At 35.3% G+C, this 13,302-nt stretch overlaps 1 protein-coding gene across 1 annotated transcript in view; it reads left to right on the forward strand.

The window, feature by feature from the left end:
• DCAF6 (DDB1 and CUL4 associated factor 6) overlaps positions 1-13,302 on the forward strand; it is a 73,684-nt gene that overhangs the window by 18,058 nt on the left and 42,324 nt on the right. The window contains exons 5-10 of the mRNA XM_010186012.1: positions 1,190-1,303; positions 2,351-2,486; positions 4,408-4,622; positions 6,098-6,191; positions 9,378-9,497; positions 9,719-9,964. Coding sequence (XP_010184314.1) covers positions 1,190-1,303; positions 2,351-2,486; positions 4,408-4,622; positions 6,098-6,191; positions 9,378-9,497; positions 9,719-9,964 — 925 coding nt within the window. The remainder of the gene's footprint in view (positions 1-1,189; positions 1,304-2,350; positions 2,487-4,407; positions 4,623-6,097; positions 6,192-9,377; positions 9,498-9,718; positions 9,965-13,302) is intronic.

A 13,302-nucleotide genomic window follows, 5' to 3' on the forward strand; every position in this document is an offset into this window, starting at 1 on the left:
GTTATGCTGACATATTGAGGAACAATGGTCATAGCTCAGAAGTTTATTGTTCCATTGTTGTGAAAACCTTGGCTTTGTTCTCTGTTAAACAAGTTGTTTGTCAGCAGTAAAGTTTGGCACAGCACACATTATCTCAGTTAATGTACTGAGCATTACAAGAAGAAATGCTGAATCCTGCAGGGATTACCTTTGTAATCCCACTTTAGGTAGAGAGATTTACAGATAGCCATTGGTTGCTTTTGCAGGGAGGAGGAAGGCAGAGAATAAATCATCACATAAGAAGTGTTAAAGAATCACTCATTTGTTCTGTGTTGAATTATTGTATTGCACTATGATGGATTTTTGTACCTTTATAAATTTCTGTGAAGTTACTGATAGTAGCAGTAGTGTAATAAAAGAAAAATACTGCTGGTTTCTACAACATTGTTTCGTATTTAAGGGCTAGCGTGTAAAAAAACCATGATGTTTCATGTGCGTTCATTGACCTGTGGAATTCAGCTTTAACATTATGGTTGCTTGCCTTTTTATTTTGTCTTGAGGAGACCTTTTTGAGTGGAGCCATACATGTGAGACTCCATCTGAGTCTTCCCTAGTCTGAGGAGGGCTGAGGTCAGGAGAATGGTGCTATACAGTGCTCTCTTAAAAGTGAAAAAAATGCAGTGAGGAGGGGGTACATTTGTAACAGCCTTTAATGCATAGTTGCTTCAGGGGACTACTTTGAATGTAAAGGAATAGCCCGATGGGAATAAAAGCCATCTAGTATTTTCATGTCTGAAATTCAGACTTTTGAGGGTTTTGTTTGTTATTGTCTTCTGTTGCTTGATAGAGAATAAACTGGGCTTCTCATTGAAATATTGCAGCAAAATGATTATTTATCTGAAAACTGATTGCAATTAATGTATGTTGCTTACTAAAAGATAATAGAAATAACTGTAAGCCTTGACCTGTAATTCTTTAATCTTATGTGATATTTCACCATTTATTTTAACTTTAGTAGTTCAAGCTTTTTCTTGCAAATGAAGAAATATCAGCAGTTTTTCAGTTTTCCTCTTTATTTCAATAGAAAGCTTGACTTGAGTTGTAATTGCTTCAGTCTTTACCGCTGCTCAAATGGTTGATGCTTTTATTTTCAAATTAATGTTATTTCTGGAAATAGTAATACTTTTTTTTTCTTTTTTTTTTTGGGCAGATTATGACAGTACCAAATGATCCCTATACTTTCCTCTCTTGTGGTGAAGATGGCACTGTAAGATGGTTTGATACTCGAATCAAAACAAGTTGCACAAAGGAAGATTGTAAAGATGTAAGAGTGAAATCTTTTAATAAAGATGACCTAAATGTAGAGCTGTACATCATACAAACATAGGATATGAATTCTGGTAAGGCTTTTAGAAATGATAGATTTCAGGGTCGTTGGTGGAGATGACAACATATTTCCCAAGAAACAAAAAAAAAGTTTGGGGAGTCTTTTTTCTTTCTTTCTTTCTTTTTTTTAAAAATTTATTTTAATATCTCCTTTGGCATTTTTTAGTTTATGAACTTTGGTGTGAGGCTTCAGACACAGTAGAAAAGACGCTATATTGAAATTGAATCTCTTGGTCTGATTTACACTAGTTACTACAGAGTGCAGAGTTGGAGGCAAAAAATGAGCCTTTAAAGTCATCTGCAGATTGCACACACGTGCCTTGTGATCTTGGGCATGCTTTGTCCCTCTGTAAGAAAAGATTTGGTAATGAATTATACTAGATCAATAGTCACTGGTATTACTCCCTAGAAGGTAAGGCATTGGTGATGTCCACTGTGTTTTGATTTCAGAAAGTTTTAATATTGAATTGGAGAAAATCTGACACCAAAGTATGTATCACTACTCTTGATTAATTTTCTTCATCTTTGTGCATATCGACCAGTTCCAGGGGTTTGTTTCTTCTTCTCTATCCAATTATCTGCCCATAGATTAAATATTTTCTGATCCTTTAAATTAATTTAGGCTGTTTCTGCATATTTGGTGCTCCTCTGACTCAAGAATTATCTATGTTTCCATAGGAAAATCCAAGTTGCAAGCTAGTTTATAAATCTGTAGTTGTTGTGCTTATGTATGCTTAAATGTTTGTTCTTGTGGTTTGTTTTGGTTTGTGTGTTTTTGAGTTGATCTGGTGCTATATTTCTTTCTCTGATAGTTCTCTGCAGTGGTTTTTCTCTTCAACATATTTACTATCTATCTTCACAGGGCCAGACAGGGTTTTTTCAGAACAACCTTGACTAATGGGCCTGTGTCCTCAAGTTAAAAAATACAATTATACTCCAAATATTCAGAGCTATTAGTTGAAAGCTGTATTTTTGTTTGTTCCAGGATATTTTAATAAACTGCCGGCGTGCTGCCACTTCTGTTGCTATCTGTCCACCAATCCCGTACTATCTTGCTGTGGGTTGTTCTGATAGCTCAGTAAGGATATATGATCGGCGAATGCTGGGTACAAGAGCAACAGGTAGGAACCATACCTTACAGTAAGCTTTTCTAACCATTTGCAGTTCCAATTTCAGGTTCTTTTTTTGCAAAATACATGGTGAATGACTGAAATGTAATAATGAATGAAGTGTAGCTTTCTTCTGAGAACTATGCTTTGTCAAAACAGTCATTTCACACTAATATTTGCTAATACAGAAGTCTCTTGAAGTCTGTAAACCTAATCTCTTAATCTGTTTTAGAATACCTTGTATACTGAATGCAGAAGACGACTTTTTGTAATGGCTCTTCTTTTGTCTTGAAATGTGTGATTCCAAGGTTCCAAACAGCTGGTGACTGCAGCCTGCAGTGGTCCACCTAACTTTTAATTGAGTTCTTAACTTCTTGTACTCCATCATGCTGGCATGTGGTGCTTCTTATGGGAAGGGATCTTACAAACTCTATGATCATAATCATGCAGTATGTTTACTAGTTGTTGCTACAGCTAACATAACTTCACTGAAGAGCTGCAAATTCTTTAGTTGAAAGCTAGTATACTTCAAATACTTACCTAAGGATTTGATAAAAAACCATCAGGTGATAGTGTGTTATTCAGTTCTAACATCTCTCTTCCTTACAATGTGTGATCACTGTTTGCTTGGACATACACGAATTAATACACACTGCTGTGCATACACATTCATGCAAGTAAACAGTGTCACAAAATCTGTCATTTCTTGCAGCATTTTCCTGTTGATGATTGTGATGTAGGAGAAAGGAAACAGTAATGATCACTCAGTAAATATAAAAATACCCCTCGTCAGGCTTATGTTCTTTTAAGATCTCTCCCTTTCATCACAGTGGTCAACAAAATTCTGTGAGAACTGCCTGAGGACCAGATTCTGAGGGGTTGATTAAAAGGTACTGTGTACCTGTGCTTGTGTTGTAACAGTCCAGGAATAAGATGTATTCAGGTGTGCAGACCTATAGAATAAAGGAAAGAAAAGACAAAATTGTGAAGATTGTAAATTTTCTGGATATATGGATATAGTGTTCTGTTGTTGGTTTTGGGGTTGTGTGTTTTGTTGTTTATTTAAGAGGTGTAGTATTCTATGACTAGTAAGCAAACTACTGATTTTCATTTAAAACTTTGTTTCAGTCCTCATGTAGTGTGAGATTATAAACTCTGAACTTGTCTGTGATCAAGGACAGACTGTTGCACACACTAAGCCACAACAGATATGCCATGCGGGAAACAGTTACGTGGCAAATTATGAGCTTTTCAAACAGTCTGTTTTTCTGAGTGTTAGTTCTTCCTTATAGGTAACTTTCATCTGCCCAGAAACTTGTAATTCTAGAATATAAGATTGTTTTGGTGTGTGGAATGAAGATGAGTTGTCAGGGAAGCATGATAAGTCCAGTGTATTTTATAGTTCTGCAGTTTCAAAGTGACAGTATTATTATGTCTCAAAGAAAAGCTAGTATTTAAATATTTTGTTTATTTTAATATTTTTGGCTAGAAAAGAGGAGATGTATATCCTAAATTTTCAAAGTCTTATATCATGAATTCATTATATGATTAGTATGTAGATACAGATTTGCATTGTTATCATGTAAATGTTCTTAGGTTGTAAAATTGCCATTTGTACTACATTTGACAGATACCATCCACACACTGTCATGTGATGGCATGTGATATATGAATATATTTGTCTGTGTGTGGTTTCATTTTTTTTTTATATTGTACATAGTTTTGGTAAACAAAAATATAAAATACCACTAAGACCCGATATGTCACTACTCAGATCTAATTTAATGCTGAAGCTACAGGAGACTTTGCTTTTCTCTGATCATCTTTTGTTGAATGTTAAAGGGATATATTGAAGCTGTTAAAAATTTGCAATAGTAAATTTGTAATTTCTTTCTCTCCCACCTTCCATCACCTTTTTTTCCCTCTAATATAGGGAATTATGCTGGTAGGGGCACTGTTGGAATGGTGGCACGTTTTGTTCCTCCTCATCTCAATAACAAATCATGCAGAGTAACATCTCTATGTTATAGTGAAGATGGTCAAGAGATTCTTGTTAGCTACTCTTCAGATTACATATATTTATTTGATCCCAAGGATGATACAGCACGAGAACTTAAAGTTCCTTCTGCTGAAGAGAGACGGGAAGAGGCAAGTAACTATCTGTTTTCATGTTTTGTATTTTTTCTAGTGGCACACTTAAATCAGTTTTATTTCACTTTTTATTAATCTTAAATTAATGTTGCTGTCCACAGACTGAGATGTGAATAGTATATTGTGTTACAAAAATTGTGTAGTAACAAAATTATTTATTTATTTATTTATTCATTCATTTATTTATATATCTACAATATTTTGTCGCTCTGGTTTTCTTTCCAGTCCAGACAAAGCCTGACAAGTCTGAGGCTTGTGTTGTTAGCTTCATATTAAGCCTGTGGCCTGTTACTGGCAATGACCATGCTGTATTTACTGGGGCACAGGCTGCTATTACTACAAATATTGTAGCTCAGAAGGGGGTGTAGATTTGTAGGACTGAGGAAGAATGTCCAGCTGAGTTATACTCCTACCTCACTGAAGCAGGAGAAAGCAAAGAGGAACCCAGAAATGTGTGTGATGCAGGAATGGTTCTGCACTTCTCCCTTTCCTCTATGTAATGTTAATCTGATGTGAAGTGAATTGACTGCTCAGTTACTATAGAGAGAGAAAACTGTGACTACCTGCTAATAACAGAGCCTATGTATTCTTTTCTTTTGTAGGCAGGGAATATGTCCTGTAATCTCTTTTTGCTGGATGATTTTCCTTAAATGCTATTTTTATTTCAGCTTGGCATTGAGCAGTCCAGGGTGGAAGGAATGTAAAGCTTTCTTCCTGAATCTGCTGGCTCCTGAAAGTTAACACTTTAATATGCTTTCACCGTAGGGGTTTTGCATTTAATTTAAAATTGTCAGCACAACTACTCACTTTTTTTTAAATTTTTTTTTTTAAAAGCCAGGAACATCCAGCCTATACACTTCATTTCAAACTCTGAACTACCTTTCTGAATGTTCAAAGCACTAGCTGTTTCTCTTCAAGTTGCTGAAAGTAACACTACCTATATAGCACTTGTTTTATGTTTATATCTTTTTTAAAAGCACAAATTAAAAAATTAAAGTTTATTTTCATAAAATTTATTTTATTAATGTCTGGTTTTTTTTTCCTTTTGCTTAATTGCAAATCTACATTTCATTAACTTGAAGCTGCCATATACTTTTCAACATGAAGAGGTGAATATTTTTGCAGAATTCAGGCTGAATTCTGGAAAACCTTAATTATTATTGTTCAGTATGAAAAGACTCAATTAACATAGTAAACTTAGTGTTGCATAAAATAAAAGCTGCATTAGTTCTAAGAGTCACTGGTTTAGACTGTTGAAATTCTGTGTAGCTAAAACTCTTGCATTGTATTGATAGTGTTGTGCTTAGCTGCTCTGAACATATGGCTGACATTCCTTTTTTTGTGACAGATACAAATTTACGTAACTTAAGAAAATGGAGATACTGCATTTATATTTAGACATAGAATACTGTACTGTCCAACATAAATAGCTTTGTAATGCCTTTCTCTTCTTTTTAATTTTTTTTTCCTAGTTACGGCAACCTCCTGTTAAACGTTTACGGCTAAGAGGGGATTGGTCAGATACTGGACCAAGAGCAAGGCCTGAGAGTGAAAGAGAAAGAGATGGTAAAGTGTTTGCAGTTGGAAGGAGGTTGTTGTCTTTACTTGTGTGTTTTGTTTTAGTTTGGTTTGTTTCTTGTTTTGTTGTTGATTTGGGGTTTTTTTGCTTGGTTTGGGTTTTATTTTCCATATTTTCTTAAGTATTCCTGAAATATGCAAGTGTTTCAGATTAAACAGTCCATGTTTTAAGAATCAGCCAGATCTTAAGATGGCTTCCTTAGAATTTAACACAGAACTGCTATTCTACAGTGATTTTTTAAAATTTCTTAATTGAAAATACTCTTACCAGAAAAATTATGTTGCTTCAGCTAGGCTGATGTAAGTCAAGGGAAGCTTACTTCATTATCATTGGTCATGCAGTAGCACATATACATATTTCCCTTTTCGTAGCCAAGCCTCATAGGCAATCAAAGTTACAAATGAAATGCTCTGTAATGCTTAAATTAGGGGACTGGAATTCAAAGCAATAGGACTCTAATATTATATCTTTCACTTTTTCTTTTTTAATAAAGCACATGTAGTGACTAAATTTGTATGCTTACATTTTCATATTTATATTATATTACTCAATTACTTGAAGTTTCAGTACATAGAGCATTTCCAAAGCCATGGTTTAGTGTCAGAAAATGGGATATCAAAGCAGGGCAAAGGATGCTTTGTCACGCATCTTACTATTCATCTAATGCTGTGTTTCTGTTTCAATCTGACAGATTGTGGGGATGCAAGTATTTATTCTAGTTCCCTTAAATCTGTCTCCCTTTTCTGCCTACCATTTCTCTTTCCATATTTTTTGTGTTCATTTTCTCATCTTGCTGATTCCCCAAACTAGAAGTGTCAGTCTCTATTGGACTAATGGTCCATGTGGAGTAGGTTTCTGTATTTGACACAGGCAGTAGGAGATGCTTTCAGGGAGAGAACATGAGCCTGCTCTCTTATCTTAGCCTGTTTTCTTTGTTGCTACTCCAGTATTCAGACTTACTGGATTAGAAACATTACAGGGTATGTTTGCATCTGTTCCTTTAGAATCTGTGTATGGTTCTATTGCCTGTGAGTTTCTGTAATCCTTTTTTGAACTTGTTAATAAAATCTCCTGTGGCTAAAAAAATCCAGAAGTTCAGTGTCCACTGTGTAAAGGAATACTTTCTTCTCTTTCCTTTAAATGGCTCTTATTTTCATCATGTTCCTTTTTATTTTAGTATCACAGGATTTGATTATTAACAGTTTTCCTTCTGCAAGCTTGGTGCTTTCATTCCACAGACTTAATTTGTATATCCCCTCACATTAGGGACACTTTTACTATGACTTTTGTTTGAAGTTTTTCCCATCAAAATCAGTTGTGGCTTTGCCTTTGCACAAACTTACTTTTAATCTAAATTCTTTTTCAGCTAAATATCTTCAGTGTCTTTCTAGCTGTCATTTTTCCATAATCTCAAGTAAATCTACTTGGGAGGAAATCGAGCCTGAGAAAAGGACTCCTCCAGTGGACTCCTTCATTACAGATATTGGCTAAGATTTTTATTTTCTCAAAACGAAGCTTTAGAAGCTTTACTGTGCATTATTTGATACAACCGTATAGTGACTGACAATAGCTATATTGCATTAGGTAGGCCTGTGGTGACCTGTGACTTATTTTTCTGTTAACTGTTCATTGTCTTCTCTTCCCATCATTACCCATCTTTTGTCTGTTTTCTTCAGCTGTTGCATTCCATTTCAAGGCCAGGTTGGACAGGGCTCTGGCAACTTGATCTAGTGGGAGGTGTCCCTGTCCATGGCAGGGGTTGGACTGGATGATCTTTATGGTCCCTTTCAACCCAAACCATTCTATGATTCTGTTTTTTCTGTTTTAAACTGTCCTGAGGGAGCAGCTCTCCCTGGGGTATAGGAAGGGAATGAGGGATCCCAGGGGAGGGTCAGAGACCTGCAGTGTGGAAATGAGGGGGGTGGGTTGGTGTGTTCCCCTTTCCCTTCTTCATTCTCAACAATGTCTTTTAAACTCAAGCAAATAATCTAAAAGCAAGGTTTAGAGATTATAAACTCAAGCTATATCCTAGCAGTGAAAATCATATGCAGTCCTGAAAGATAATCAGTTGCTCCAGGTATCTGATTAGTCTTCCAGCTTTTGTAACATCTGTGCAGGTAGCAGCACTGATCTTTGAGCGGCCTATTCTCCCTGTAGATGTTCTTCCCAAGTACGCTGCAGAATCTTTTAATGGTAGCTTTTCTATGGTAGTTAAGAAAATGTTTTTCACATATATATTTTGATAGGTAATTGTACTTCACAGGGATTCTATTTCTTAAGGTCTTCAATTACAAAGTTGCTTAACACTACTTGCTACCAAAGTGGCTAAGGGGCTAACAGAAGCTCGTGCTTCGTATGAGTGGAATGGTCCAGTCCAGTGGACTGTTTTTCTATTGGAAGATGCCAAAGTTTTTAAACAAACAATAACACCAAAAAAACCAAACAAAAACCAACATCACAAACAAAACCAAACCACATTTCACAGAATACAAAAAACACTTAAAAATTCAAATATTCTCTTTCAGCCCTTTACAAATGAAATTCTTCTTATCTTCTCTCTTGAAACAAATTTTGCTTCACATGCAATAAAAACAGAAATAAAATTAGAAGAAAATGTTTTGAATTATGTTGAAAGAAATTATGTCAAAAATTTTGCTGTTTTAGAGGCTTTGCAATTCTGATACTTGATACAAAATGTGATAATGAAAAGCCCTTAAAAAAACTCTGCTGTTGTATTAAATTGTTCTTATGAGGAAAATCTAAGTAATGAAGAAGCCCTTTTGGAAATGTTAAAAACATCATGTGCTAATCTTATGCTCTTTCATTGTTTAATGATAAAATTGGTTATTTTATAAATAGCTGGGAAAAAACCCACATAAAAATCTAGGCTTTCTTAACTTATTTAACCAACATTTGAAGCTGAATGACATAAATTTCACAATGTCATGTGTACAAAAGCTCTAAGTACTTGCAAAACAGAGAAGGAGGAAGGACTTGGTTTTTATGTGGTGCCATGTTCAGCTGGCAATTCTCGCTGGACTTCCCTGCTGAGAAAAGGGGACTACTGATTACATAGCTTACAGTGAGGGGTTTTTTATGGAAGAAGAAATGGGGGGAAAAATGAATGCTTTTGTGAACTTGTAGATAAAACTTCAGCATTACTTGTCTTGCAGGGGAGCAAAGTCCTAATGTCTCTCTAATGCAGAGGATGTCAGACATGCTATCCAGATGGTTTGAAGAAGCTAGTGAAGTTGCACAAAGCAATCGAGGACGAGGAAGATCACGGTCCAGAGGTGATTTCCTTCTTTTCAAGAATAATTACAACAGAAAGCATGTTTATACTGGATATGCAGTCTTTCTGAGGTGCAGTCCAAACAATTTTTAGTGAACTCTGAAGAACTGAGCACACTTGTGTGCCATATGAATGGTAATGCAAAAGGATCTTTAGAGAGAAAGTAAGTTTACCTTTGGGGTCTTGTTTTTCTTGCTTTTTTTTTTTTATTTTCAATTGAAGGTGGGACTAATCGGACAGATGCTCCTGCTACTAATAATGTGCCACCTAGTACAGAATCAGAAACTGCAATGGAAGTAGATGGTTCTGAACAACTTCCATCATCATCATCTTCTACAATGTCAGCCCAAGCTCCTTCAACATCATCTTCAACAGAAAGTCCCCCTTCAACATCATTATTGTCCTCTCCTGATAATGAACAAAGGCCTTCTTTAGGGGCCTCAGCGCAACCTGTGCTCCATCAGTCTGGTGAGAAGAAATCCATCTTGTCATTGTTTATGGAAAATGCTTTCAATTAGAAACTTATTTTAGGATATTTTGGGTAATTGATCTCAATCTGTTTTCTTTCTTGCACATCCTTAATGAGATTAGAAATTTTATAGTTACCAAGTCACTGTAGTTGTGGTTTAAAGAAATAATAAAGCTATCAACTGTATACATTTCTCTGAAGAAGGAATCTTCAAGGGGATAACAGGTGGTGTCTTTTGAAGTAGAAATAGAAAAATTATTGCTTTTTTTTTTTTTAAACTTACTATTATATTCATGGAGTATAAATAACATCATGCATCTTCAACTGTGATTTGGCCTGTAGCAGCATCAGTACAATGAATAGCAGAACCTCTGCCTGTTATAATCAGAGGAAGGAGAGGATGTCTCCTTCAGTAAGAATCCACATCCTCAACATTTCAGAGTCAGTAATGTTATTTTTATTACATCTCAAAACTATCTAGATAGACAGTGTTCACCTTGCATGGTATTCCATTACTCGTTAATAAACTGTATTACATACTGATTTTTAAGTTTGTGTATCTTGAAGAAACTAATCTGTATATAATACAGACTTATATTCTTATTGTGCGGAAAAAGAAGGAAGTATATTTCACTGTCAATGTCAGAAACTTATTTGTGTAGTAAAAGAGCACCTTATGCTTTGACTTGCCCGTTTCCATCTCTATGGAGGAAAAGGTGCCACAGCCTTTAGAATTAAATATTTATTTTTACTTTTTTAAAGTGAGTTTCTAGGCATTATAATTGTGGTAGAAAGGCTAATGGGGTCCAAAACATCTACAGATTCAGACTTGATTATTTTAAAATCCCATGGTTTTTGTGTAAATTCACCTTTTGTCTTTTACCGGTTCTGTTGTGAAAAATCAGTATCTTTGTCATTGGAAAAGGTGACTGATAGCATCTTCAGGTCCTAAATTAGATGTTCTGTAGTAAAGGAGAGATGGGGATTTCCTGGGGAAAGGTGTGCCATTCAAGGTACTGTGGCTGCTGCAGCCAAAATCTTTGGACAGGTGGAAATTATTACCTATCTGGTATCAGACAGGGAAGCTACAAAATTCATTAAATGTATAATTTTTGCCCTTTCAAACTTTGCAATTAGTCTGATACTTATTTAGAGGAAATGAACAGTGAGAATAAGTGTGGCAGTACTCAGTGTCCAGATACTATTTCTAGAATAAGTGAATACTAGAAAATTTATTTAGTAGGAGATGCTTTTAGTCACCTGTGTTTATTAGTATTGGTGTCAGCTTGTTGACAATACAGACACAAAAAAATGATTAAGAGATCTACTTTAATTCAGCGTAAACCAATTTAGCTACCACTATCTTTGGTACAGAGGGATAGCCACCAAAGTACACACGTACCATTACCAAGGTTCATTTTGATCTATTTATTTATTTTTTAAGTATATAGTGTATTTTGGAGCTTTCACTGTCCAAAAGAGTATGTCCTATATTAAAAATAATTGCTTCAAGATATGTCATTGAAAATTTGTGGGTTGCATAATGATAATGCACTCGAGGGCATTTCTGGAATTATGATGCTATTTCTACCCTACATTTTAAAGAATGAATGCTGACTAGAAAAGGTTTTTTCCTCTTTTTCTCTGAATCTGTCTGAATTTCTAGGTAAATGTTTATTCTGCTAGCATGAAGCTGAAGTGTTCTTATTTCTTAATCCAGCTCTTCTCTAAGGCACTATCACCACCAGGCCTCCCCTGCCCAAACCCACAGAAACAAACAAAATTTTATCTGGTATTCTTTATTGCTGTATGCAGATTTTAGTATTTGGACCAGGTGTCATCTTTAAATTGTCTACAAAACTCCTACAGGAGTAAAATTACTAGTATTACTGTGCATTTGTACACATAGTAAGTGTTTTGTCTAGTTCGCACTGCTTTTAAAACACTTAAGTCACTGTAAAACAAGTCCTTGGGTAACATGGGCAAGTTCAGGGAGAGGTGAAGCTCCTGGGCAGAGGGGCAGGTCATGGCAGAGTAGTAGCAGTGTGTTTTTGAATCAGTAGGTTTGAATGTGAATTTCTGTTTTGCAATGTTTGCATTATTACGTATCCCATGAGGGGGCTCAGTTATGAGATTTTATTTACTCAGTCTCTAGTCTATAAATGTGAAAACACTGCACTCTGCATCAAGAACAGGATTCTCTGAGGTTTTTTAACTGCATTTAGAGGTGAATAAGCCTTCTGCTTTTGGTGGTGACAGGATAGGAAAAGTGATACTAGGAGTAGTTTAAATACAGAAAGGTGGATGACTGGGGAAGCATTTTGGAAAACAGAAGAAGGAAAGCAAGAGGCTTTCAACCATCATAAAGTGGTGGTAGATATAAGTTTGAATATTGTAGCAAAGAGTTAGCAAATGAACACTATGTTTTCAGGTAGTGACTTAATTAGAATTGGAGCATGAATTCATACTACAGTTTTCATAAACAGCTTTCCATAGAACATTTCTAAAGGTTTCCGTACTGAACACAGGCACTGGTGGTAATCCTGTCTTTGAAATAGCAATACCTTTGCGTATGTATTATAATTCAAATCTATTGTTGGTATAGTCTTTCAGAAAATATGCCATGTGGTGAGCATTTGAGCTTCTACATCTCAATTACTTAATCTCTTAATGTTTTAAAAAAGTACATTTTTAAAATAGTCAGTGTAAAAATGTTTCAGTGCTGGAGCTTGTCGGGATAAGTCTCTTTATCAAAATGTATGTTCGAGAAGAATACAGTTGGAACATTAGAGCAAGTTGCAAATAATCAACAAGATCAGTGCAAAATCTCAGTAGCCTGTTCTTCTCAGTACGTTTGAATAATTATTTTTTCGTAATGAGACAACAATTCCTGGAGATTTTCATGCTTGTCACTAAGGAAAAAGAAAAAATTTCTTGCCCTGCATGGCCCATTCAGTGAAAACCATTAATTCATTTTTTTTGCATTAGTTTTAAAATGCTATAGTTTTAAATCACAAATAAACATCAGATATAACAAACTGTAAAATATAATAATGCTTTTTTCCCCATAAATAATAGTCCAGGTACATGTTGGTGCCATTGGGAGAGGAGGTAGAGGGATAGTTAACTAATTAGGACAAAGCTTAATCTTTATGTGTTCTGATGTAAGGTAACTTTGCTTTTAAATTTTGAATGGGAAAGTGGCAATAGCTGTTTTTTTTTCTTTATATTTCTCTTTCCTCATCCCATTTGCTGGCAAAATAAACATTTGCTTAGAGATTCTGGAACGTTTTAAAAGGTATTGTCATTGAACCTACTCAGGACAGTAGTTATCTCT

This window comes from Mesitornis unicolor, unplaced genomic scaffold, assembly GCF_000695765.1.
Source record: "Mesitornis unicolor isolate BGI_N332 unplaced genomic scaffold, ASM69576v1 scaffold24446, whole genome shotgun sequence".
NCBI classification, from domain to species: domain Eukaryota; kingdom Metazoa; phylum Chordata; class Aves; order Mesitornithiformes; family Mesitornithidae; genus Mesitornis; species Mesitornis unicolor.